Source organism: Podarcis gaigeae (genome assembly GCF_964106915.1).
Source record: "Podarcis gaigeae genome assembly, chromosome: 15".
In the NCBI taxonomy this organism is placed as follows: domain Eukaryota; kingdom Metazoa; phylum Chordata; class Lepidosauria; order Squamata; family Lacertidae; genus Podarcis; species Podarcis gaigeae.
The window spans coordinates 13,662,956-13,689,064 of NC_139692.1; the positions used below are offsets into that span (position 1 = coordinate 13,662,956).

The 26,109-nt window shown below is 42.1% G+C and overlaps 1 protein-coding gene and 1 long non-coding RNA gene across 2 annotated transcripts; both read left to right on the forward strand.

Moving 5' to 3' along the window:
* Positions 1–6,036: 6,036 nt before the first annotated feature.
* Positions 6,037–14,868, forward strand: LOC310832207 (toxin 3FTx-Lei1-like). Its single transcript, XM_083713873.1, has 3 exons — positions 6,037–6,164; positions 8,112–8,231; positions 14,609–14,868. The coding sequence occupies exons 1-3, from the start codon at positions 6,113–6,115 to the stop codon at positions 14,746–14,748; spliced, it is 312 nt and encodes a 103-aa protein (XP_083569999.1). The 5' UTR covers positions 6,037–6,112; the 3' UTR covers positions 14,749–14,868.
* Positions 14,869–18,278: 3,410 nt separating this feature from the next.
* Positions 18,279–20,471, forward strand: LOC310832471. The gene is made up of 3 exons (XR_014558318.1): positions 18,279–18,364; positions 19,423–19,542; positions 20,250–20,471. It is a non-coding gene; the product is annotated as an uncharacterized lncRNA (long non-coding RNA).
* Positions 20,472–26,109: the final 5,638 nt, after the last annotated feature.

Here is a 26,109-nt window from a genome sequence, read left to right on the forward strand (position 1 = left end):
GACCCCTAAAATCACAGGCGCTGAAGCCTGTGAACAAGGAGATTCGGTGGGCACCTTTGCGCCCCCCGGTACTGTGAAAGAGCCTTTTTAAAGGCTCCGGAGCGGCATCGGGAGTGAGCGCGGTGCTGAGGATCGCTACCCAGCTTACGGAGTGAAGCCGCGTCGCCATTGACGGAGAGCGCCGATTCCTTCCTGAAATTAACAATTGGCAACAACACCCGTGAGTAAGAACCGGGAACTTTAAAGGAATGGGATTTTGAATTGATGAAGATTTGACCGAAAACGGGGAAGGCAAAAATTAAGGAAGTCAGCCCCCCCGAAACTGCATGATTATTGGAGCAATGAAAGACTGAGCTGCATTTGAAAGAAAAATCTTTTTGAACTTAGCGTAACCTGTCATTGAAAAGGCTCCCCCCCTCTACAGAGCAGGAGAAGGGGGGGGGAATGAACTAAATCTAACCTGCTAAAAGGAAAAAGTTAATGAAAGGGAAACCCTCCATCGCCGACACCTCTGGCCAGACTGCCGGAGCAGCGAGCGCCTAGACAACGAACTGTCAAATGAACTGTCAAACTCTGGTTATAAAGTAAGATCTATTGGAAACATAATAACGGGACTTTAGTGGAGGAAAATTTTAACATCTTAAGTGGCTACTAAGTAAGGTTATTGGATGGACTGTTGTTTTTGGGACTTTGATACTTTCTATTCTCTTTTGCTACCTTTGCATGGATACAATCTCTCCCTCTAGAGGATTACAGTTGCATTACGGTAGATTCAGTGGGATTTTCCACTTGTAACTTTCCTGTGTGAATGACCTTGAGTTATGAGCACTCCACTGGATGAAATTTCAACAAGAAGCAAAACAAAGCAGGCGCAAAGGCAAACGCAAAAAAGAGGCTCTATATCAGGAGCAGCAGCTGTGCAGGAGAAAGTAACAACAGCATCAATGGATTCAATGACACAGGCCCTGCTCAGAATAAACCAATCTTTAGAAGTACTTACTAAACAGTCTGCAGACCTTACCAAGCAGTCTACGGAGAACTCTAAGAAATTGACTGAACTGACTACAAAATTAGACCTGAACACAATGACAATTTCATCTCACACTGACTCTATAAATCGTTTAATTCAAGAAAATACGGAAACAAGGAAAATAGCCGAGAGCGCCAGGAGCACCGCCGAGGAAACCAAGGGAAAATTTGTGCCCATTGCAAAGAAAGTTTATGAACATGATGCAGCTCTGGCATCTATGGAATTAGTGAGGAAAAGCAAGAATTTGAAATTGAGACTGGTACCAGAGGAGGAAGAGGACAACCTTGTGGAATTTCTCACAGATAAATTTCAAGATTTCTGGAATGATGAGCTACAAGAAGAAGAGGATGAATTTGTAATAACTACAGCCTTCAGGATTGGGAGAAAGCAAGGCAAGAAACCTAGAGACTGCTTAATCTCTCTGAGATCAAAGGAAGAAAGAGACAAAATACTGAACCTGCATTTCCAGAAGGCCTTGGTCATTAAAAACTCCCAAATACAGATCTTCAAGGACATCCCTAAGTACTTTTTGGAAGTGAGAACTCAATTTAAAACTCTAGTAGACTTACTTAAACAGAACAAAATACCATTCAGGTGGGAGTTTCCACAGGGGCTGTCCTTTAATTTCAAAGGGAAGAAAATTAAAATAAAAACTAACCAGGACAAAGACCAATTTCTGGAAAGAAACTTTGAGGACCTTCAAAAGGGAACGGCGAGTGAGAGGGAAATTCCAGACATTGCAAACTTATATTTTGGACTGAATCCAGCACCGACTGATGAGGAGCAAGAACTTGGTGCAGTTGGTGGTAAAGTAAACTAGTAATAAAAATGTCTCTGCAACTCCTGAGCTGGAATTGTAATGGTCTAAACCACCCCCGAAAAAGGGCCCAAGTGTTTCATATATTAAAGAAAGAGCAATTAGACATAATATGTTTACAAGAAACCCATATTGCCAGGATACACAGGAAACTTTTGACAAATAAGAGACTAGGACTGGAATTTATTTCTTCAGACAAGGTTAAGAAAAGAGGGGTGGTGATTTATGTTAAAGAAAAATTGGAACCAAAAATGGTCTTTAAGGATGACCAAGGAAGATACCTGGCAGTAGAAATTCAAACTCAAGGAGAAAAAATTTTGATTGTAGGAGTTTATGCACCCAACGAGGGGAAGGCCGAATTTTTCAAGAAGTTGCATGAGACTTTGATGGATTTTTTGGACTTAAAAATTATAATGATTGGCGATATGAACGGCGTGGTCTCCACAAATATGGATAAGGCCCAAAGACAAGTAATATCTAAAGATGGGAGACTACCAAAGACTTTCTTTGAACTGACTGACACCATGGACTTGATTGATATTTGGAGAACAAGGAACCCTCTGGAAAGGGAGGGGACCTTCTTCTCTGAAGCAAAAATGACATGGACTAGAATCGGCCAAATATGGATTACCAGTAACCTGGCACCAAGAGTTAAAAAAACAGAAATCTGCCCAAAAACCTGCTCTGATCATAATGCAGTAAAGATGGAAATGAAACTAACAACAGCTGGAACCTTCAGATGGAGAATGAATGACACCCTATTTAAAGATGACGCAATATACAAAAAGGCCCAAAAGACACTGAAAGACTACTTCGAGATTAATCTGGGAACAGATGTTGAAAAAAGAATAATTTGGGACGCAAGTAAAGCCGTGATGCGCGGCTTCCTAATTCAGCAGAACTCTATAAAGAGGAAAAAACAAAATGAGAAGAAGGAAAAAAATTGGAATCTACTGAAAGAAGGTGAGAAGAAACTTAGATCTAAACCTAAGTCCCAGGAGATTCTAAGAGAAATAAAGTTGTATCAGACACAATATATGGAACTGATGAACCAAGAAATAGAATGGAAAATAAAACAAATGAGGCAAAAAACCTTTGAATCAGCAGATAAATGTGGGAAATTGCTGTCATGGCAACTGAAAAAGAGACAAAAATTGAACACTGTAACATCTCTCGAAGTGGATGGGAAACTTATAAATAAACCAAACGAGATTAGTAACTGTTTTCAAAGTTTCTTTAAGAAACTATATGCACAAGGGCCAAAAAATGAACAAGAAATAGAAGAATTTATAAATAAATATGGACTGTCAAAGATCTCAGAAAAAAATAAGAGAATTCTGAATGAGAAAATTACTGACCAAGAACTAGAAGGTGCCATTCAGGATATGCAACTGGGAAAGTCACCAGGACCAGATGGGCTGACTGCGAGATACTATAAAGCACTGAAAGAATGGTTAATACAACCGTTGAAAGAAGTTTGTAACCAAATCCTGGAGGGGAAGAAGGCGCCAGAATCGTGGAAGGAGGCATTCATCTCACTTATACCGAAGACAGAAACTGAAAAACATCAAGTTAAGAACTACCGCCCTATATCACTTCTGAATGTGGATTATAAAATCTTTGCAAACATTTTAGCAAAAAGATTTTAAAAAGTTTTGTTAGAGGAGATTCATAAAGACCAAACAGGCTTTCTCCCAGGGAGACATATGTCAGATAACGTGAGGAACATTATAGACATTTTGGAGCTGTTGGAGACTGACATAAATAGAAAAGCTGTTTTGATTTTTGTGGATGCAGAGAAAGCCTTTGACAATATTTGTTGGAGTTTTATGAAAAAGAATCTTCAAGGGATGGGGGTAGGCCAAAGGTTTGAAAACGGTATAGGTGCAATTTATACAGAACAAAAAGCTAAGTTAATTGTGAATGGTGTGGTTATGGATGAGATTCCTATAGAAAAAGGGACACGACAGGGCTGCCCAATATCCCCTCTACTGTTTATATCGGTCCTGGAAGTTTTTCTAAATATGATCAGAAGGGACCAGCTGGTTAAAGGAATACAGGTTGGAGCTAGACAGTACAAATTAAGAGCATTCGCAGATGACTTAGTTTTGACATTGCAACAGCCAGAAGATAGTACAAAAAGGGTTTTAGAACTAATTGAAATATTTGGTCGAGTGGCAGGTTTTAAGTTAAACAAACAAAAGACAAAAGTGCTGGAAAAAAATCTAACTGAGGGGGAAAAAGAAAATTTTCAAAAGGAAACTGGCTTGGAAATAACAAAAAAAGTGAAGTATCTGGGGGTGAACTTAACATCTAAAAATGTGAATTTATTTAAAGACAACTATGAGAAATGTTGGTTGGAAGTGAAGAAGGATCTTGACATATGGTCTAGGTTAAGACTTTCCTTGTTAGGCCGAATTGCTGTTATTAAGATGAATGTACTGCCAAGATTGTTGTTTTTATTCCAGGCTTTGCAAATTTTGGACAAGATGGATTGCTTCAAGAGGTGGCAGAAAGAGATATCTAAATTTATCTGGCAGGGCAAAAAACCCAGAAAAAAATTTAAGATTTTGACTGATGCAAAGGATAGAGGGGGCTTTGCTCTGCCAGATTTAAGACTCTATTATGAAGCAGCAGCGTTTTGCTGGCTGAAACAATGGCTACTTCTTGAGAACACAGACATCTTGGATTTAGAGGGGTATGATAATGATTTCGGCTGGCATGCATATTTATGGTATGACAAGGTAAAGACCCACAGAAAGTTTAAAAACCACATTGTCAGAAAAGCACTGTACAATGTATGGACTCGGTATAAAGAATTGCTGGAACCTAAAACCCCCAGGTGGTTGTCACCAATGGAAGCTAAGGCGTTAAAAAAACTCAATATGGAATCAGATTGGCCAAAATATAGTGAAATCATAGAATATGATGGTGAAAAATTGAAACTACAAAGTTTTGAGAAACTAAAACCTAAAGTTCGGGATTGGTTACACTATTACCAGATTAATGAAACCTTTAAGCAGGACAGAAAGTTAGGATTTCAGAAGGAGAGGTCAAAGTTAGAAACAGAATTGTTAGAACCCAATACTAAAAATCTATCTAGAATGTACAATTTGCTGCTGAAGTGGAATACACAGGATGAAATGGTTAAATCAGCTATGATTAAATGGGCACAAGACATCGGTCATGATATCATGTTTGCTGACTGGGAACAGTTATGGACCACAGGTATTAAATTCACGGCATGTAGTGCCTTAAAAGAAAATATAATGAAAATGATCTATAGGTGGTACATGACCCCAGTCAAGCTAGCAAAGATATATCATCTGCCCAACAACAACTGTTGGAAATGTAATGAATGCGAAGGAACATTTTATCATCTTTGGTGGACCTGTCCTAGGATTAAGGCATACTGGGAAATGATCTATAATGAAATCAAGAAAATCCTTAAGTGGACTTTTGTAAAGAAACCAGAGGCCTTTCTCCTGGGTATGGTCGGCCAAACAATTCCAAAAAGAGATAGAACATTTTTTATGTATGCAACTACAGCAGCAAGAATACTCTTGGCGAAGTATTGGAAGACCAAAGAACTACCTACTCTGGAAGAATGGCAGACCAAGGTGATTGAATTCATGGGATTGGCAGAAATGACCGGCAGGATTCGTGATCAGAGGAGAGAGACGGTGGAGGAGGACTGGAAAAAATTTAAAACTTATCTTGAAAATTGTTGTAAAATTCCGCAATGATAGATGCCAGGGGATAGGATGTAGAGAATTACAGCTGTTAAAAATTAACTTTTAAGAAAAGTTCTTAAAGGATCTTAATTATAAAAAATTGGATAAAGAATTGCTAAAAAACTTTTAAAAATAAGGATGCAGTGAAGGGGAGGTCTGGGGAAGTCGCTTTGTGTTTTTATGTGTCGTGTTTTGTTTATGTTTCTTATGTTGTAAAATTAATTAAAATTACTTGGGGAAAAAAAATCAACTCTGGCTCAGCCTCATGAAGAGTGAAGGCCTCAGACACCGTGAGGAACACCCACCCACACCATTCTTCCTCAGGAACATGACAGACCTTCAGATAGTACATGAGTATCTTGCTTCATGCTCAGTGCCCACAATAATAAGGCTCTAATAATAAGGAGGATGGCCAATGAAATCCACCCACTTTGTTCTTCCCATAATCCAGTATAGAAAGATTGCCACTTCGCACTGTCCCCTTACATTTGAGGTCTTTGGCTTTGAGTTGCTTGGAGGAAGATACTCAAGATGAACAAGGCCTTGGAAATGGGCATCTTAGCCTGGCTGTGCTTTCACACAGGTATGTCCCAAACGCAATGCAAACAAAACATTAGAGAGTAGCCTTTGCCAACCCAGTGCATTCTAGATACTTTGGACTACAGCTGCCAGCACCTGTGCTGGTCACTTGATAAGCAAGGACTGTCCTAGAGCACAGGTCTTCCACTATGGGTCATGGCCTGACCCAATTTGGGTTGCAACAGGAGCAGTGCCACTTTGCATATATATTATATGAAGTTAAGAAATAGGTCTTGTTTGGGTTAAAAGTGGATGCTGGGTCTGAAAAGGTTGCCTCTCAATTTTAAATTGAGATTTACATCTTGCTTGCATTGCTTTCCGGGTATTTAATGAAATTCTTACCTTTTTGTTGTTGTTGTTTATGCTGTGTTATCATTTATTGCTACTACTTTATGAAGCATCCAGAAAACGTCTCTCCATACCTTATTACATTCCTGAAGTAAGCATCAGCTGCAGTTGGGTTTTTCCTGGAGTTGTCTCATTTTCCATTCCACCCCTTTCTTTCTCTTTGAAGCCCACAACACCCTCTCAATGTTTCTGTTTTATTTCTGCACACTCAGAGGAGGAGGTGTCCCCTCTAACCTGACACTGATTATTACCAGGGAAGCTTCCTGCAAACATTGACAGAGGTATGAACCAGTCACTATTGCCTCCTCACATGGAGAAAAGTAGATTTTTAAAAGGGGGGGGATAAGATGATGGTGGTACCCCAATTCATGTCTTAGAGCTGACGCATAGCTTGGTAAACACAGTTTTCAAGCAAGAAGCATAGTTTGTTTGCTCTTAAATGATGCATCTGTGCAGTGCTTTAAAAAGGGGGGGAATGGCTCTGGAACTCACCATGAAGTTGTTACAGTAAGTACTACACTTTCAACCTTTTTTTGGGGGGGTGGGAGGTTCCAGCACTGAATACCCTTGAGTACCCCCAGGGAAAAACCCACTGCATCTATGTATCCTAGTAGGCTTTGTGTTGGTTTCAACATTCTTCCTGTGAGAAAAGGGAATGAGCCTATTTTATGATGGTGTGTTGACCATCTGATGTTTTTAGAAGCAGTCCTACTAATTTTTTTAAAAAAACCATAAAAGTCTCCTGCCCATTTCTTCAAGGGAACTTTTTTATTGTTGTTAATTCAATGCTTTTAAGTCTACTGGATTAATCACCGCAGCCCTAATGCACATTGATCCTAGCTTGATGTGTTGCTTTTGAGACAGGCATGTCCATTTCCTATGTATCTTTAAATTTTCTGAATTTGTACATGACTCAGCACTCTCGGGATGGCCTATATAATGCCTCGGATTCGGCCCCTAGTATCAGTTTTCTACACTCCTTAGTGAGTGCTGATCTTATGCTACTTGATGTACCTGTTAGGACCATTCATACGCTATGTATTTATTATTCATGAGTGGTTATGTTTACAGGATTATATTTATATTGCATGCAAATATAATGGATTTTATTTTACATCATCGCTAGCTGGTGAGGAATTACCATCGAAACAGTTTGTCAACTGGAAAAATTGTCTACATTTTTGGACCATCCATTATCACACGGTTACAGGATTGTGACTGTTGAAAGGCTTGTTCGCCTCTTTCCGTACCAATGGACTATATTGTCTAATTTTGTTCATGCAACAGTGCTGTGTTTCTATTACATATTCTCTGTTTAAGAAATGCTATGCTTGGAGCTTCTATTATCACATGATTACAGGATTGGGACTACTGAAAGGTTTCTTTGCCTCTGTGATATTGATTGACTACCTTCTCTAATTTTGTTCATACAATATTGATTTTGTTAGTATATTATTAGCCACGTGTTGCCTGTTATTGCTTAAGTTTGTCTGTTTTTGCAACACAGGGGATTCCCTTTGTTACATTTCCAACGTTGGCCATAGGGCAAATTCTCTAAGTGGCCAATTGCTTACTGTTTCCCCTTTGTCTTCTTCTTGCCCAGCTGGAGCTATCACATGCATTGAATGTAAACGTGTGGCTGAAGATAACTCTTGCATGGTGCCTGAAACTCAGTGCAGTTCCCCATCGCAGAACATCTGCTTCACTCGTCTCACTACCCAAGGTGAATCCAGAGAAGACTGTTATTCTTAGAGAGCATAAAATACTCATTCTCTTTTTCTTCTCTGCCAATGAATTTTATTGATTTTCATTTTTTAAAAAACCACAAATTAACATTAAATTTAATACATACTTTAAAAGTTGTCCCCACCCTTTTCCTATGGTGTTGTTAATCCCACCCTTCTATGCTGTATTACATTAGCTATTCCACAGTAATTTCATTACTATTATATTTTAGTTTCCATCTGCTGCTCAAAATTAAATCCTGCCCACAATGCCATTTAACATATGATATTTCAAGATGCCCAAATAGGGAGTTTATTCTTCCAAGTCCATGTCATCCCTTGAGCTCTTCTTTCCTGTCATCTTTGCCATGTCCACATAGATTTTTAAAATACTTCTTATGTTGCCATTGCTTCTTCTTTCATCCTACGTGTATGTGATGCCTGTATTCATTCTCTATGACATTCTGCTATGCAGGCAGACAGCCCTTTTCTATATGTTTGGCAGTTGACGGGGCTCCTATGCTTTACACAGCTCCACAAGAAGCTAAAATTCCCCAGATAAGCAGCACCTGCTGTCAAATTCACAGGAGAACTGTCAGGTCAAGCTTGCCAACCAGGGGCAGCCCATCCTGTCTGAGGCATAATGGGAAGGTGCTGTTCCTCGCTACCCCCACTGCCACCCCATAGTCACCCTGCCAAAGCCTCACTTACCAGGGTTACACAGTGGCGGCAGGGTTCCACCCCCACCCCCCCAAGGTGGGCTGCTTCACACCAACTTATGGGTCCTGCTGCCAACCCTGTAATACTTTCCAATATTTCCTAGTGGATAACAGATACTGTTGTACTTACCCCAGTTCTCTGAATCAAAAGAGGTTTGGGGTTTTTCCCCAAGGACTTCCTGCAGGCAACTGGCTTTGTGCAGTACAATATCATACAATCACACATTTAACCTGTGCGATTTCAACCTTACCCCTGTTGAAGGCTGTCTGGCTGAAATTGTGCAAGTTAAATGCAAGCGAGTGGGAGAGCTACAAAGCTCCTTTTGTGCTGAGTCCACTTGCGGTTTTCCAGCATCGAACAAGATTTTGAGCTATCCACTTTGCTTGGACAAGGTCTGCTAAGCACACAGGCTCGGGGGTGCCTTTGCGAGATCTCATGGGGCCATCGAGGTTCCTGAGAGATCTCTCACAAGCATCCTAAGCGTTCCGGACCCAGGGTGCTGAGCAGACCTTCCTTCCAAGCAAGGCAAAGATGTTAAAACTCTCTTTGTCCTGGCTGCACTTGAATTGCTGAATGCAGAAAGAGTTTTTAAGCTCTCCACCTTACTTGGGGGACAAGGATTGCTTGGTGCACAGGCTCTGGGAATGTTGGGAATGCCAATGCAATTCTGGGCTGCATCAATAGGACTATAGCATCTAGATCAAGGGAAGTAATAGTGCCACTGTATATTGCTCTGGTCAGACCTCACCTGGAGTACTGTGTCCAGTTCTGGGCACCACAGTTCAAGAAGGACATTGACAAACTGGAACGTGTCAAGAGGAGGGCAACCAAAATGGTCAAAGGCCTGGAAACGATGCCTTATGAGGAACGGCTAAGGGAGCTGGGCATGTTTAGCCTGAAGAAGAGGAGGTTAAGGGGTGATATGATAGCCAAGTTCAAATATATAAAAGGATGTCACATAGAGGAGGGAGAAAGGTTGTTTTCTGCTGCTCCAGAGAAGCGGACATGGAGCAATGGATCCAAACTACAAGAAAGAAGATTCCACCTAAACATTAGGAAGAACTTCCTGACAGTAAGAGCTGTTCGACAGTGGAATTTGCTGCCAAAGAGTGTGGTGGAGTCTCTTTCTTTGGAGGTCTTTAAGCAGAGGCTTGACAACCATATGTCAGGAGTGCTCTGATGGTGTTTCCTGCTTGGCAGGCGGTTGGACTCGATGGCCCTTGTGGTCTCTTCCAACTCTATGATTCTATGATTCTCTGTCCCCTCCACCTGCTAGTCATTGTGCAGTTCCAAGGGTCTGAGTAAACATGGTTTTTGTGACTACTCAGAACCCTTGGAACCGAGTCCCATGTACGATGTGATCGTACTGCATTATACAAGTTGGGCACAGATGGAGGCTCAAAGCTTTAAGCACTCCAAAAACATGTGCCCCGGATCTGCCAGAGTTCCTCTTAGCTCCCTAATTTCCAGGTTGCAACTAACCAAGCTGTTTTCTTCCAAAATTCACTATGAATGAGCACATTCCAGGGTGGTTGGGTGGGCCAAGCCCACTCCTAGAAACTCTATGGCCATTTCCTTAGTCACGTAGAGGCCAGTCATTCTAGGGCAGTGTTTCTCAACCTGTGGGTCCCCAGATGTTGGTGGACTACAACTCCCATCATTCCTAGTGTGATGGCCTGGGATTCCAATTCTGAGAGTGAACCGGAGGAATCCCAGCCGGCACAGGAGTCCCCGCCTCCAGGGCTGGCTGAACTGGGGCAAGGCCTTGATTCTGAGGAGCTGCACCTCCTTTTATAAGAAAAAGGAACAAACAAAATGTGATTAATAAACTTACAACGGAGGATAATATGACAGAAGACCCAGCTGAGATAGAGAAAAGGTTCATCCAATTCTTTGAGAAGTTGTATGAAAAAGGAGAAGAAGACAGTATAGAAATAGGAAGCTATCTGGATCAATGTGGAGGGAAATATCTAACAGAAGAGGATAGTGCACAACTGAATAAGAATATTACAGTAGATGAGGTTAAAGAGGCTATTAACAGGATGAAGCCCGGAAAGGCCCCTGGGCCGGACGGTTTGTCCTCGAAGTACTATAAAGCGTTGGGGGAATACCTAGCGCCGGTGCTTACAGACGTTATTAATAACATTTTTCAAGGAGGGAGGATCCCTGACTCTTGGAAGGAGGCATATATTACTTTAATACCAAAAATGGAAAAGGAAAAAACAGATATAAGGAATTATAGGCCAATTTTGCTGCTTAATAGTGACTACAAGATTTATGCAGATATTATGGCAAGCAGAATTAAGAAGTATCTAAAGAAATACATCCATAAAGACCAAGCGGGATTCCTCCCTAATAGGCAACAGAAAGATAACGTCCGTCACATATTAAACATTATTGAATATTTAGACATGAGGACAGACATTCCGGCAGCTTTGATTTTTATTGATGCCGAGAAGGCCTTCGATAATGTGTCTTGGGAATTTTTCTACAATGTATGAAAATGGCAGGAATAGAAGGTCCCTATATGGAAGGCATCAAGGCAATATATTCAGGGCAACGGGCTAGGTTAATTATTAATAATAATTTGTCCAAGTCCTTTATGATTATGAAGGGTACAAGACAGGGTTGCCCACTGTCACCCCTGTTATTTATTATGGTTTTGGAGGTAGTCGCAAATAAAATAAGGGAAACATCAAATGTAAGGGGGATAAGAATCGGGGGGAAAGAATATAAGCTAAAGGCGTATGCCGATGACCTGATCTTATCCCTAGAGAACCCTGTGGATAGTGCCAGCAGTGTAGTAGAACTCTTATAGGATTTTGGAAAACTGTCAGGATTTAAATTAAACAGAAAAAAACTAAAATCTTAACAAAGAACTTGGATGAACATGCAAAAATCGGGCTGGAGCAAAAGATTGGAATTAAGGTCGTGAATAAGGTAAAATATTTGGGAATTTGGTTATCTCCGAAAAATATAAATCTTGTGGAAGATAATTATAATAAGGTATGGCAAGAAATTAGGAAAGATTTAGATACCTGGCATAGGCTGAAACTATCATGGACAGGAAGGATGGCCGCGATTAAGATGTGTATCCTGCCGAGACTGCTATTTTTATTTCAGAATATTCCAGTAATCAAAGGAACTACATGCTTTAAGAACTGGCAAAAAATCCTGGCCAAGTTCATATGGCAAGGGAAAAGGGCCAGAGTCAAGTTCAAATATCTTACGGACTCTAGAGAGAGAGGTGGGTTCGCAGTCCCGAACATAAAGCTTTATTATGAGGCAGCTTGCCTATGTTGGATAAAGGACTGGGCCACTCTAAAGAATACAGATTTGTTAGATTTAGAGGGCTTCAACATCAGATTTGGTTGGCATGCCTACTTGTGGCAGGAGAAAGGGAAGGTCCATAGGGGCTTTTCCAACCATATCATCAGAGGCCCGTTACTTGAAGTCTGGAGTAGAAATAAGAACTTGATTGAAAAAGGTACACCCTGGTGGCTCTCCCCGGTTGATATTGTCAAGATAAAAAAATTAAATATGACAGGTGAAAGGTGGACGTATGAAGACCTTCTAGTTAAAACAGAAGAGGGGTGGAAGGTTAGGTCATATGATGAGATGAAGGATAAAATTAAGGAATGGCTACACTTTCACCAAATTAATGCACTGTGGGGTGAACATAAAAAACTAGGGATGAGCGAAAAAAAATCGAGATACCAGGTGGAAATCTTAGAAAGCAATAATAAACTTCTCTCTAAAATGTATAAACAATTACTGGAATGGGACACCAAAAAGGAAGAGGTGAAGGGAGTGATGGTTAAATGGGAAAGAGATCTCGGGCACAAGGTGGAATATAACAAATGGCAAATACTTTGGAAGAAGGGCATAAAGTTTACGGCATGCGCAACTCTCCGAGAAAACTTAGAGAAAATGATGTATCGCTGGTACTTGACCCCGGCAAAGCTGGGGAAGATGTGCAGAAATGTCGATAATATTTGTTGGAGATGTAGAGATAAGGTAGGGACCTTCTTCCATGTTTGGTGGACTTGTGATGTGGTGAAGAGATTCTGGGGACAAATTTATGAGGAATTGAAAAAAATTCTGAAGTATAATTTTCCTAAAATACCCGAGGCGTTTCTTTTAGGCATGATTGGCGAGGAGATAAAAAATGTAGATCAAACCTTTTTTCAATATGCCACGGCAGCAGCGAGGATCTTAATAGCGCAGAAGTGGAAATCCCCCGACATACCCTCGATTAGAGACTGGCAAGTGAGATTGTTTCAATATATAGATTTAGCGAGATTAACACAAAGAATTAGGCAACATAATACTGCAAAACTAAAAAGTGAGTGGAATAAATTTCTAAGCTAGAGATCAATTTGGGAATTAATAACCTAACAGCAGACGGTAATTAATACTTACGACGTTTAGAGTTATTGTCAGAATATCTGCAGAAACTGTACAAGATTATGTAACCCTAAACTGAGCTGGATGGAGGTCTATCGTTTGTAAGTGTATAAGCGGTTTTTTTTCTTTTTTTTACTCTTTTCGTTTTTGATTTTGTTCTTTTTCTTCCTCTTTTTTCTCTTTTTTATGTTTCTTTTTTGTACCTTTATTTCACTGGTATGTGTGCTTTTTTGTAAAAAAAAAACTGTTTAATAAAGATATAAAACTTGCAGGATGCAAAGCAGATAGCAAAAAAAAAAAAAAGAATCTCCTCCAGCACCATAATTCAAAAGCATCAATTCTTCGGTGATCTGCCTTCTTTATGGTCCAGCTCTAACTTCCATACATCAGTACTGGGAAAACCATAGCTTTTACTATACGGACCTTTGTTGGCAAGGTGATGTCTCTACTTTTTAAGATGCTGTCTAGGTTTGTCATTGCTTTTCTCCCAAGAAGCAGGCGTCTCTTAATTTTGTGGCTGCTGTCACCATCTGCAGTGATCATGGAGCCCAAGAAAGTAAAATCTCTCACTGCCTCCATTTCTTCCCCTTCTATTTGCCAGGAGGTGATGGGACCAGTGGCCATGATCTTCGTTTTTTTGATGTTGAGCTTCAGACCATATTTTGCACTCTCCTCTTTCACCCTCAATAAACAGGAGAGCGCAAAATATGGTCTGAAGCTCAACATTAAAAAAACGAGACTGGAAAGGACTTGGTGGTCATCCAGCTCAACCCTTAATCTCATTACAATGGTTTGGTTTGCATGCTCATTAAACAACAGCTCTATAATGACTTGGAGCATACCAAATGAGTAGCACACTCATTTGGTTGTTTGGCCCCAACTCCTGCCCCCTTTGCACCTCCAATGGGAGGCATTTGTATGAATCACAGAACTGTGTTCTTTCAAATGTAGTGATGAAATGACACCCATCTTGGTGTCAGGATAGGTAAGAGTAAACAGGAACCAGTTCAAAACATGCTTCTACACCCAGGTCATCTAAATGCATCTTCAGGTCCAGCCTCTACTGACACACAAAGAGAGCCAATAGATTTTAAAAGAATTTCGGTGTTATAGTGTACTAAACACGACACCAGAATTTGTACAACTCTTGCTCCCTCCTTCAAAAAAATCAAACTAAAAATAACTGGTAAAGTGGTGTTCTGCAAATGGGTGAAGTTTCTTAAATGCTAAACATGCTATCTCTTTCCAGATGGTGTCCCACCGATTGTGGACCGGGGTTGCAGTTATCTGTGCCATAGTATAAAGAGACCGAGAGAGAACTATCAAGAAACTATGCGGTGCTGTATGAGAGATCTTTGCAACACCCACAGCTACTGGACCAACCATTAATACAGTATAAAAAGGAAAAAGAATACTGACCAGGGACAGATTTGTTAAATCAGGTGGATTCTCAGAACTTCTGACTTTTGAACTGGTCTGTTAGTAAAATGCAGCAATTGAGAAACACAATATTCTTACAGGGTTTTTCCCCCTCAGCCAGTTGCATCATGAAAACCATGTAAATGTTTTCCAATGCCTTGCTACAGTGCAAATCATGGGAGGCTCCCCCACAGATTAAATTATTTGCTACATGCTGACAAGGATAGGGGAGAAATTTGATTCACATTGCATTTAATGGGGAAACAATGTAATTCACACTTTCTAAAAGGGGAAAGATTTATACGATCTGAAGAGAAACCAGAGTATATTCACACACTTTCTAAAACAACACTTGAACTGTAACACAGCCTTCCTCCATAAAAAATCACACTTCTCTGAATTTGGCAAAGCAGTTATCCAGCTAAGTAATTTGCACAAGCATGCATATAATAAACTAAAATGTGCATTAAAATGCATGTGATAGTAAAAAAAGCACACAAAATGCATTTGATTAGGGAGCAATACTTTGCAAAAAATGTATATACAGTGGTACCTTGGAAGTTGAACAGAATCCATTCCAGAAGTCCATTTGACTTCTAAAACATTCGGAAACCAAGGCACAGCTTCCGATTGGCTGCAGGAAGCTCCTGTAGCCTGTCGGAAGCTGTGCCAGACGTTTGGATTTCGAAGAACGTTCACAAACCAGAACACTCAATTCTGGGTTTGCGGCGTTCGGGAACCAAAATGTTCGACTCGCAAGGCGTTCAGGATCCAAGGTACGACTGTATTGGGCAAAATTGCATACAGACATGTGTATATAAGGAGAAATTTCCACAAAGACTTAAAAACAACAATTCCTCTCCCCCACAAACGAATGTGGATAACTTTACTTCAGCCTGAAAAACAAGAGAAACCAGAACTGACAGATTCACTCATACCTATTTTCAGACAATCTTTCGTGCAGTTCCTTCCTTTATGGAAGTTGGGGAACTCCAAGGCTGAGGCTGGGGGCTCACCCGCACTTTCGTTTGTCCCATGCCTAGAGAGCATAGGTCCGAGTGGTTTTCTGCTTGTTCCACACTTTCTAGGTATGGTTCTGAGTGGTTTTCCCCTTGCCCCATTACTTTCCATTGGAAATAAGAATGATGATGTTAGGAAGGTGGCTCCCTAGGACCCAGCACTACAGTTATCCTTGGAGAGTGAACAGAAGGCTGAATCTACTGAGGAGACAGAATGGCCAAACGTCTGCGCTAGCAGCTCACAGGCTGACGATTCAGATGGGGGAGAAAGACTGATTTTCAAAGCTAACACCCCACAGCCCTCCCTTCTCACTCCTAGCTCAGATGAAGAGGGATGGTTGGAAGATGGCCAAGGAGAAGCCAGGCTGACAACAGATAAGAGAGGGGCTCAATCCAATGACAGTGAAGAAGAGCCAATGAAAACTCTCAGTTCTCTGACTCAGCTTTTGCAATGCCTTAAGGAGGAGTGAAAGGGATGCAGGTGGCACTGTGGTCTAAACCACAGAGCCTAGGGCTTTCTGATCAGTAGGTCTGCAGTTCAAATCCCCATGACAGGGTAAACTCCCATTGCTCAGTCCCTGCTCTTGCCAACCTAGCAGTTTGAAAGCACGTCAAAGTGCAAGTAGATAAATAGGTACCGCTCCAGCGGGAAGGTAAACATTGTTTCCATGAGCTGCTCTGGTTCGCCAGAAGTGGCTTAGTCATGCTGGCCACATGACCCGGAAGCTGTACGCCGGCTCCCTCGGCCAATAAAGCAAGATGAGCACTGCAACCCCAGAGTCAGCCACGACTGGACCTAATGGTCAGGGGTCCCTTTACCTTTAAGGAGGAGCAAAAGGGGAGGGGCAGACACACAAGGTTCTGGCGTAGATCCTGCTGGAAACAGAACTCAGATTAAGATTAGGGTATCTATTGTTGCTGAGTGGAGTGTGAAGCTCCACTTGGGATGTTTGTTTCTGTAATAAAAACTATCTTGAAATGATGGGAGTCTGCTTACTGCTGGGAAGCTGGCTAGTCACCAGGGATCTTGATAAATGATGATGATGATGATGATGATTTATTTATTTATTTATATGCCACCCACATGGTTTCCCCATCCAATCTGGGCAGCTTCCAACAATTTAAAAACATAAAGCACAGTAAAAGATCAAACATTAAAAACTTCCCTGCTCTTTAGCAATAAATCAGAGCACAGCTTCATCTGGAGAAAACCTGATTGACATTTGCTCCGATTCAGTACTAAAGATCAGGTTTCCTCAGCAGAATCCATCTGATTCACACATTCTGAACCAAAGTGAGAATGGAAAAAGAACTATTCTTCAAAATTCGCAATTATCTGAATATTGTGATGCAGTCATCCAACGCTAATGCTGAGAATTCCACTTCCTGAAAGTGAGGGATCAGCACAGACTTCAAAGAGAAACAACCACATATTGGTAAATGTATGATAGCTGTGTTGGCGTCCATAGTCCTGCCTGAGTTTATGCTCATTTTCTGTACACTTGAATGAAATTAATGTGTTCTAATTAGCTAGTAGGAGGAAAGAGGGGGGTATTATACATGACTGTAGGGTCCTGCTGCCCTACCCAAGCCTTTCCTATATGAGATGGTTGCTTTTTGGGATTTTTCCTTTTTCAAAAAACACAGAGAGACACGGGTGGGACCTGCTGCACTTAGTGATAGCTGTGATTGGCTAAGCAGAGGGAAGGGACACAAGCATCACGCAGTGTCTTTCAGTCAGTGGAAATGTATGAATATGAGTGTGGCTGACAGGAGGAAGGCTATGACTTTTGGGGAGTCGGAGTCTTGGAAAGGCTATACCCCACATTGCACAACAAAGGAGCTACCTCTGGTTATATGGGCATGGTGACAAGGCACTCACACACAAACATAGTCACCAACAAAGACAGTGGTATACCATAGATTGTTGGTGCCTGGGACAGGGCAAATGTTGTTCCCCTTTAGTGGACTGGTCAGTCTTGCGGCACTGGGCTGGCACCAAGGAAATTGCCTCTGCATCTTCCTCATGTGCCACTGGTGCCCTCGGATGGTAGTGGCACCCTCCCCTTCGCTCCCCATCCCCAGGGGGTGGGGCACATGCAGGTGTCCCTTCACTGGCCATGAGGAGAAGGAGATGGTGGCACCACCCACCTCTAAGGGCCTGGCTGGGTGCAGCTTGCATCCTGCAGATCTGGCCTCTCTGCAGGAGCCTGCCATGGGGCACCTAATTGTGTCCCCTCAAAATTGTGTGCCAGAGGCCAAGTTGGAAAAGAGGCCTGAGCTTTGACCTAATACAAACCTAACCAGCTCAGAGAAACTCCTCTGATAAGAGGAGTGAGGAAGAAGGAAGAGTTTGAAGAAGGGGCACCTTTTACAGGAACCCCCTCCCCTGAGCCTATTGGCTAATAAAGACCATGTGACAGGAGTCCATCCCTCCCTCCTGGGAGGAATTCTTGAAAAGCTGCCTCCTGCATTAGGATGGAAGAACATCTTCTACAGTAAAGGTTGGGTCAAGATGAGAAATAGCCAAGCAATAGGATTCTTAGTCCTGTTCTGCTGTGTTACAGGTAAGCCACAGAGGATTCATACAATTGTATAGTTGGAAGGGACACCAATGATCATCTAGCCCAAGGCAAGAACCATAGGCACCGACTCCATGGGGCCTGAGGGGGCCCGAGCCCCCTCAAAAATTCGTTTTTTTAAAGAAAATTATTAGTTATATTATGCTTTGTAAAATCACAAAATTATGTTGGTATTTTTTATTTTCCTTGTTTGACGATAGTTACCTTTTAAAATACATTCAGTAATGAGTTAAAACAAAGCCACTCCCGATCTAGAGAGGGGGTGGGGTTGCGGGCTCTCGACCCATCAACAATCTCGCGGGGCTGGCGTCAGCCCCGCGAGAAGCGGGGATTCCCCCTAGCTCATTAATATTCACCGCCCACGGCGGCAGCCAATCGGCTGCCGCAAAGGGCGGGCCCTCACAGGTTCACTTAAGGTCGGGGCAGCCCGGGGCTCGCCCCTTTCGTTCCCCCAGCAGCAGCGGTTTGGAGGTCTTGGCCCCCCCCCAATATTTTTTATAAGTCGGTATGGGCCCCCCCAATATTTTTTATAAGTCGGCGCCCCTGGCAAGAACAAAACCTCTTTCTAGGGGAGCTGTCAGGACAAAAGTCTCTGAGAGAAAAACTTGATTTATTAGACCATTCATTCTTGAGAAATAAGTGAAACTGTCAGAATTAAAGGTGCAAAAAGAATAGTTGCATTAAAGAGTGATCTGTTGTTATTGTTTTGAAAAGTCATCACCACTGCTGGCTGTACATTTAGGCAGCTTTTAAGCAAGAAGCATAGTTGCTTTGTTCTCAGGTGGTGTATGCATTGTAGTCTTGCCTTAGAATAGACATCCTTCCTGTGTGAGAGAAAAGAGAGTCTACCTCTTTTAGGATGTTGCTTGCCATCTGAAGTTTTTAGAAGCAGTCACACTCATTTTAAAAACACACAAAACTCTTCTGCACATCTCATTGAGGGAGCTCACCCTGCCATTGATCTAGTTGGATGGTTTGCTTTTCAAACATTATATGGCCATGGCCTATTCTGACTGCTCTCCTCTCCTCTCTATCTGGTCCAGCTCGAAATTTTAGATGCCTTGAATGTCCAAATGTTTCAAGTAGCAACGGATGTATGGTTCCTGAAAAGCAATGCACCACTGGACCTTGGGAATTTTGCTTTACTCGTCAACTTAATGGACGTAAGTTCAGGGGGCAAGTGTTACTCTTCCAGAGCACAACATAACCTTTATGACTGCTGTCAAGGCAGGAAGCCCATATCTCTAGGAATGTCAGACATCTGGTGACAGGGCTCCTAGGTGTTTGACAGCTGTATCAGATTTTTAAAAATTGCCAGGTAATGTGTGCACATTACTGCATCCATGTGCCATGATAAAACACAACTGATATGAGATTGTGAAATGCATTCTTATATTTTATAGGAAATCTGCAAAGGCAATTCCGGCAATCCTACATACTTCCCAACATTTGTCAGATAGATTTCCTTTCCTTGACTTTCATTAAGCATAGGCTTTGCATAATCATGCAGAATATGCGGAGTTATAGTTTGGGCCGCAATCACACACCCTGTGCATGCCATAGGTCAAGGCTTTTGTGAGTTGGTGGTAAAATGACAGCTACCAGGTGGAAGACAGAAAGTTATAAACCGAGGTCATTGAAAAGCATGCTGGCTGAATCTGCCATGCCACCTCACTCAGCTAAACCTCTGCTGATGAACAGAAATGGTCAACGAATTTGAAAAAGATTTTTAAGGCTACATTCCAATAAGCCTGAAATAACCTTTGTTTCCCTTTCTGCTCCCACCCCCTAAGGAGTGGGAAGGAATGTATCCTCTGCAAGTGGCTGAATTTTCCTAAATGTAAAAATTGTGGTTTTCCCCCCTTTACAGCAGGTTTTGTACATGTGGACCGGGGTTGCACTAACAAGTGCATCAGCTTTGTACATAAGGGAAAAAAGATGTCGCAGACTTCGCTGTGCTGTGTGTACGATCTTTGCAACAATCACAACTTCTGGACTAATCAATAATGAATGACTGTTTCTTGAGAATCGGTTGGTGGAACCAGGTGGACTTTCACCCCCTCTGGCTTTTGAACAGTTCTGTTAATAAATTGTGCCACACGACAGATAGTCCTCTTGCTATTCTTTGTCATGTGCTGATGGGAGTTGTTGTCAAAAACATTTGGTGGGCATCAGGTTGAGGACAGCTCTTATGACTAATTGGGCCATATAACGGCAACCACTGAAACTTTGTTGATTGTCTCACTACGGAACTGATATTTATTACAGTAGTACCTCAGGTTACATACGCTTCAGGTTACAGACTCCGCTAACCCAGAAATAGTACCCCAGGTTAAGAATTTTGTTTCAGGATGAGAACAGAAATCATGCTCTGGTGGTGTGGCGGCAGCAGAAGGCCCCATTAGTGGTGCTTCAGGTTAAGAACAGTTTCAGGTTAAGAACGGACCTCCGGAACGAATTAAGTACTTAACCCGAGGTACCACTGTATTTCTTTATATCTTGCCCTTTGTCAAAGGAGCTCTGGGAGGCGAACATGGTTCTCATTTTCTTCTGTGAGGAAGGTTAGACTGAGAGGTAGTAAACGGCCTGTATTAACCTAGCGAGTATCATTGCATACCCTCCAACATTTCTTCACTGAAAATAGGGATGTTCTGTTCCATAATGATAATTTTACCATTTATACCCCACACATCTTACTGGGTTGCCCCAGCCACTCTGGGCAGCTTCCAACATATATAAAAACACAATAAAACATGGAACATTTTTGAAAAACCTTCCCTATACAGGATTACCTTCAGACGGCTCTGGGGTCAGATAACTTCATACCCTCCAACATTTCTTCATTGAAAAAAGGGACATCCTAAGGAAAAGTGGGACATTTCGGGCTTCAAATCCAAAACTGTGAAGGCTTCTCTAAATCAGGGAAATCCCTGGAAAATAGAGACACTTTGAGAGTCTGTCATTGCTGAATGGGTATTAAGAACCTAATATATGGTGGCTTGGTCCAACATTATAAGCACTGTGCTACTCAAGTTGATGTGAGTGCTGGGAGTTGTTAAGAGACCAATATTATTATTAATAAGAATTTTATTATTTCTTCCCCAGCCCTTCTGACTGGGTTTCCCCAGCCACTCTGGGTGGCTTCCAACATATACAGAAACATAATAAAAAGGACCCCTGGATGGTTAAGTTCAGTCAAAGGCAACTATGGGGTTGTTGCGCTCATCTTGCTTTCAGGCCGAGGGAGCTGGCGTTTGTCCACAGACAGCTTTCTGAGTCATGTGGCAAACATGACTAAACTGCTTCTGGAGCAACGGGAGACCGTGACGGAAACCGGAGTGCACGGAAACACTGTTTACTTTCTTGCCACAGCAATACCTATTTATCTACTTGCACTGGCATGTTTTCCAACTGCTAGGTTGGCAGAAGCTGGGACAGAGCAATGGGAGCTCATTCCATTAAGGGGATTCGAACCACCAACCTGCCTATCAGCAAGCCCAAGAGGCTCAGTGGTTTAGACCACAATGCCACCTGCGTCCCCATAATAAAACATCAAACATACATATTAACCTCGCTCAGCTAAAATTCCCAGAGTTTCCTTGGAGAGGGATGGATTGTTAAACCACTCTGGGAAGTAAAGCCCTGTGAGGGGTATACTAACTCTTAAGTGCCTTTAAGAAACGACAGTCCCAATTGTTCTTCTAGGAAAGTCTTGACTGGTAAAAGGGTGCAGATGAGTCCTTAGCCTGATTCAGTGACAGCAAATGCTTTGATTGCCACAGTGTGTACTAATAGCTAATCTGATACCTCTGCAGATGTAAGGGCATCGGGTTTCCAAATGTGTGCTTGTCGTGTGGACAAACACTTGTTTTTATACCTATTTTTATTGCTTCACATAGCAGTGGTGGGTGTCAAAAGAGGCTATGATAGATGAAGTTCCCACTCTTTTACATTATGGGTTGAAAGCCAATGCAGGGCAAATGGCCTCGCATTCTTCCCCAACCACACAACACACCTGCCAAAAGCACATGAGTGTCTACCTGTTTTTCATTCCCTTCATCAACTGTGCATGCAAAATGAAATCTGTCCAGACTGGGGTTTGGGGGGGGGGGTTGTTGTTGTTTAACAGAATCATTTATAGGAAGCTCTTTATTTCCCCTTACCTGCTTATATTTGACTTTGAGACCCTCTGCTTCTCTCCTCGTGGTCTCTTGGAAGAAGTAACGGAAGATGAGCAGAGTTCTGGCAATAGGTTTCATAGCTGTGCTGTACTTTGATACAGGTACAAATCCCTGGGGCAAGAGGGAGGGAGGGCCCATAGTTCTGTGGTAGAGCATCTGCTTGGCATGCAGAAGGTCTCAGGGTCAATTCCTGGCATTTCCAGGTATGGCTGAGAGACACCCTACCCTGAATTTCTCGAAAACTGCTGTCAATCAGTATTGGCAGTACTGAGCTAGTTAGACTTGTTACAATGCAGGTGTGTATGTGTTTTCATATACAATACAGTGGTACCTCGGGTTAAGAACTTAATTCGAACTTAATTCACCAGGCAACCCAAAACTTTGGTGCCAGGGCCATGTATCCTGTGTGGCATCCACAGCTCCAGGCACCCACAGTCGTGGGGCCAAGCCAGCACTCCTGCTGCAAACTCACAGAAGGAAAGGGGAAAGGGGAAAGGGGAAGGGGGAAGGGGGAAGGGGGAAGGGGGAAGGGGGAAGGGGGAAGGGGGAAGGGGGAAGGGGAAAAGGAAAGGAAAGAGGAAAGGAATCCTACCAGAACACAGAGTCAAGGATCAGAGCTCTGTGCATCTGAAAGAGTTAAGCTATTTGCTTTTTATCTTATACCATCCAGACAGCAGAACTCTCACAGGTTCCTTTGGTCTGTGTGCAGAAAGGCATAGAAATGATTGTAGAGCTCATTAAGGAGAGACCCATTCCAGCTGTGAGCTACAAAATCATTGAAAGTCTGGGGTTGAAGTACAGTTGAGGGCCAAATATTCCCTATGGAGAGGGAAGAGGAAGCCAAGAGAGCAAACAATATACAGTGGTACCTCTGGTTACGTACTTAATTCGTTCCAGAGGTCTGCTCTTAATCTGAAACTGTTCTTAACCTGAAGCACCACTTTAGCTAATGGGGCCTCCAGCTGCCACTGCGTCGCCAGAGCACGATTTCTGTTCTCATCCTGAAGCAAAGTTCTTAACCTGAGGTACTATTTCTGGGTTAGCGGAGTCTGTAACCTGAAGCATCTGTAACCTGAAGCATCTGTAACCTGAGGTACCACTGTAATACCAAAAAATTTTAGAAGGGATTATTAGGTTGGAATTCACTTAGTTAACTTTGATCACTCCATCATCCAGACTGGAAAAGAACAGAAGAAAAAACTGTGAATAGGAACAAGTGTGATGAGATGCATTGTTAAATTAAAGGTGAAAAATTAATAGCTTTATTAGATATGGAGTGATTTTTTTTGAGAAATGGTCACTATTACTTGCCCTCACACATGTGGATTTTTTAACACAGCCCTCCAACCAAATAATCTGTACAAAAATGCATACATTAGTGGAAAGTGTGGCTATAAACGCATATGTTGTTGTTGTTGTTGTTCATTCCATTTATATACTTCCCTCTATCAGAAGATTCCAGGTCAATGTACAACATTAAAAACACATTACAGGACATCAATGATAAAAAAACATAATACAAAACATACTGACAGACAGTCAAGTAATAAAATAGTTATCATAATAAAAGTTCCCTCCCCGACACTTTCACAGGCCATAGATTATTGGATAGCCATAGGCCTGGGTAGAGACTTAATGTCAAAAATGCATTATATTGGAGAAAATTGAGGGCAAGTGTGTATATTAAAAGGAATTCACACTAAAACACTTCTGCCTTGTAATGACTAAAAAATAAATAAATCTCAATCTGTTGGGGAAATGTAGGGTTGCCATGTTTCAAAAATCCGGACACAAAAGTTGTTGGCTCTGTCAGGGACATTTCGGATATATGGCAATTCCTTCCTGCCTAGCTGTCAGATTTTGAAAGGAGCTATATTCTGTTGATTCGCCTCCCCCCATCTGTATGCTGAAATCCTACAGAAATTACGCTGTCCCCACTTTTTCTGTGTTGGGTGGGTGGGTTGGAACCATTTCTTTAGAAGGGAATGCCTTCTACCTTGAGAATTAGGGAAGCTTTTAATATTTGATAAATCGTTGTATTTTAATATTCTGCTGGAAGCCAAATATTATATTATTATAATTATACTGGGCACAATATTTCACCAGCTGCACCCCATTGTAGTGTTTCAGTGGGGAGGTTCATGTGTCCCACTTTACAGAAGGGGGTTCTTTATCTGAAGAGCAGTCTCTCCATCTAGAGCTGTCCAGACTATATCCAGTTTAAGGATTGTGAAGCATAAGAAGGGAGAAACTGGGACTTGAAGCTGACCGTCAACAGTTAGCACCTAGAAAGAAAACCAAGCAGACACAAAGACCACCTGGTCAGTTTTCACCACTGTGGTGAGATTGATTGGACTGATGCTTTTAAACATTTATAGAGCGGCTTTCGTACAAAATAACAAGATGACTTACAAGATAAGACCAATGCAGTAAAATGCTAAAGGGAAAAAAAGATAACCAAATACCACAGATACCCAGAAGTTCCAGTAGAGCTGGAGATCTTTTTTATTTTATCTCCATATGGGATAGCTGTACATTCCTGCATCGCAGGGAGTTGGATTAGATTACTATCAGGGTCCCTTCCATGAAATTGCAGTAACTATCACTAAAACCGCATTGTGATACAGAGAGAGGGAGGAGAGTTTGCGTTTTGCTTTTGCACTATTTTTGGTCTATTTATTTATATATTGCTTGATTGAAAGAAAGAAAAACCCTCAAAGTAATTTACAAAAACATATTCCCATTAGTTAGGGTTGCCATATTTCTAGAAGTAAGATTCTCAAAAGTTGTTGAGCTTTTTTTTGTGGGAGGGAGAATGAAACTCAAAACTCAAAGATGCTACATTTGCCCCAGCTACCACAAGCAATGAGTAGACTTGATGGGAGTTGTAGGCCAACGCATCTGGAGTGTACCTGGTTTAGAGGATCTATGATTTGCTGCCCTTCTAAGTTCCCTAACACAAATGGCATCTCTGACTGCTTCCCCTACACACACAGCTTAACAAGTGCATATACATAACATTAACAAAGCATTGCAAAAGCAATCTTGACATGCTTGCACTTGTGATTCCTTTTGAGCATGTCCTGTACTGATGCACTCATTTAATCAGGCACATCTCTTGCAATTAAGATAAACGGCAGAAAGGGGGAAAGCAGAGAGGAGCAGTGGCGTAGCGTGGGGGGTGCAGGGGGGGCCGGCCGCACCGGGCGCAACATCTGGGGGTTAGGGTTAGGGGGTGCAAATCCACGGGTTAGGGGGCGCAAATTACTTGCCTTGCCCCAGGTGCTGACAACCCACGCTACACCACTGGAGAGGAGCCACCATCCATGAAATTCAAGCACAAAGCTCATGCGGAGATTTTTATATTTGCATGTTCTTCTCCAACCTGAGGATTATTATGGGGAGGAGGGTGCATTTTCTTAGCATGGCTCCAGGTAAGTAGGGCCCTGGGGGCAAAGGAAAGGCCCCTGCACCCCAGAGGAAGTGTGCAGAGCCAACCCCCTCCTACTCTGACCCTGCTACCGTGCTACTCCTTCCAAATTTGAGCAA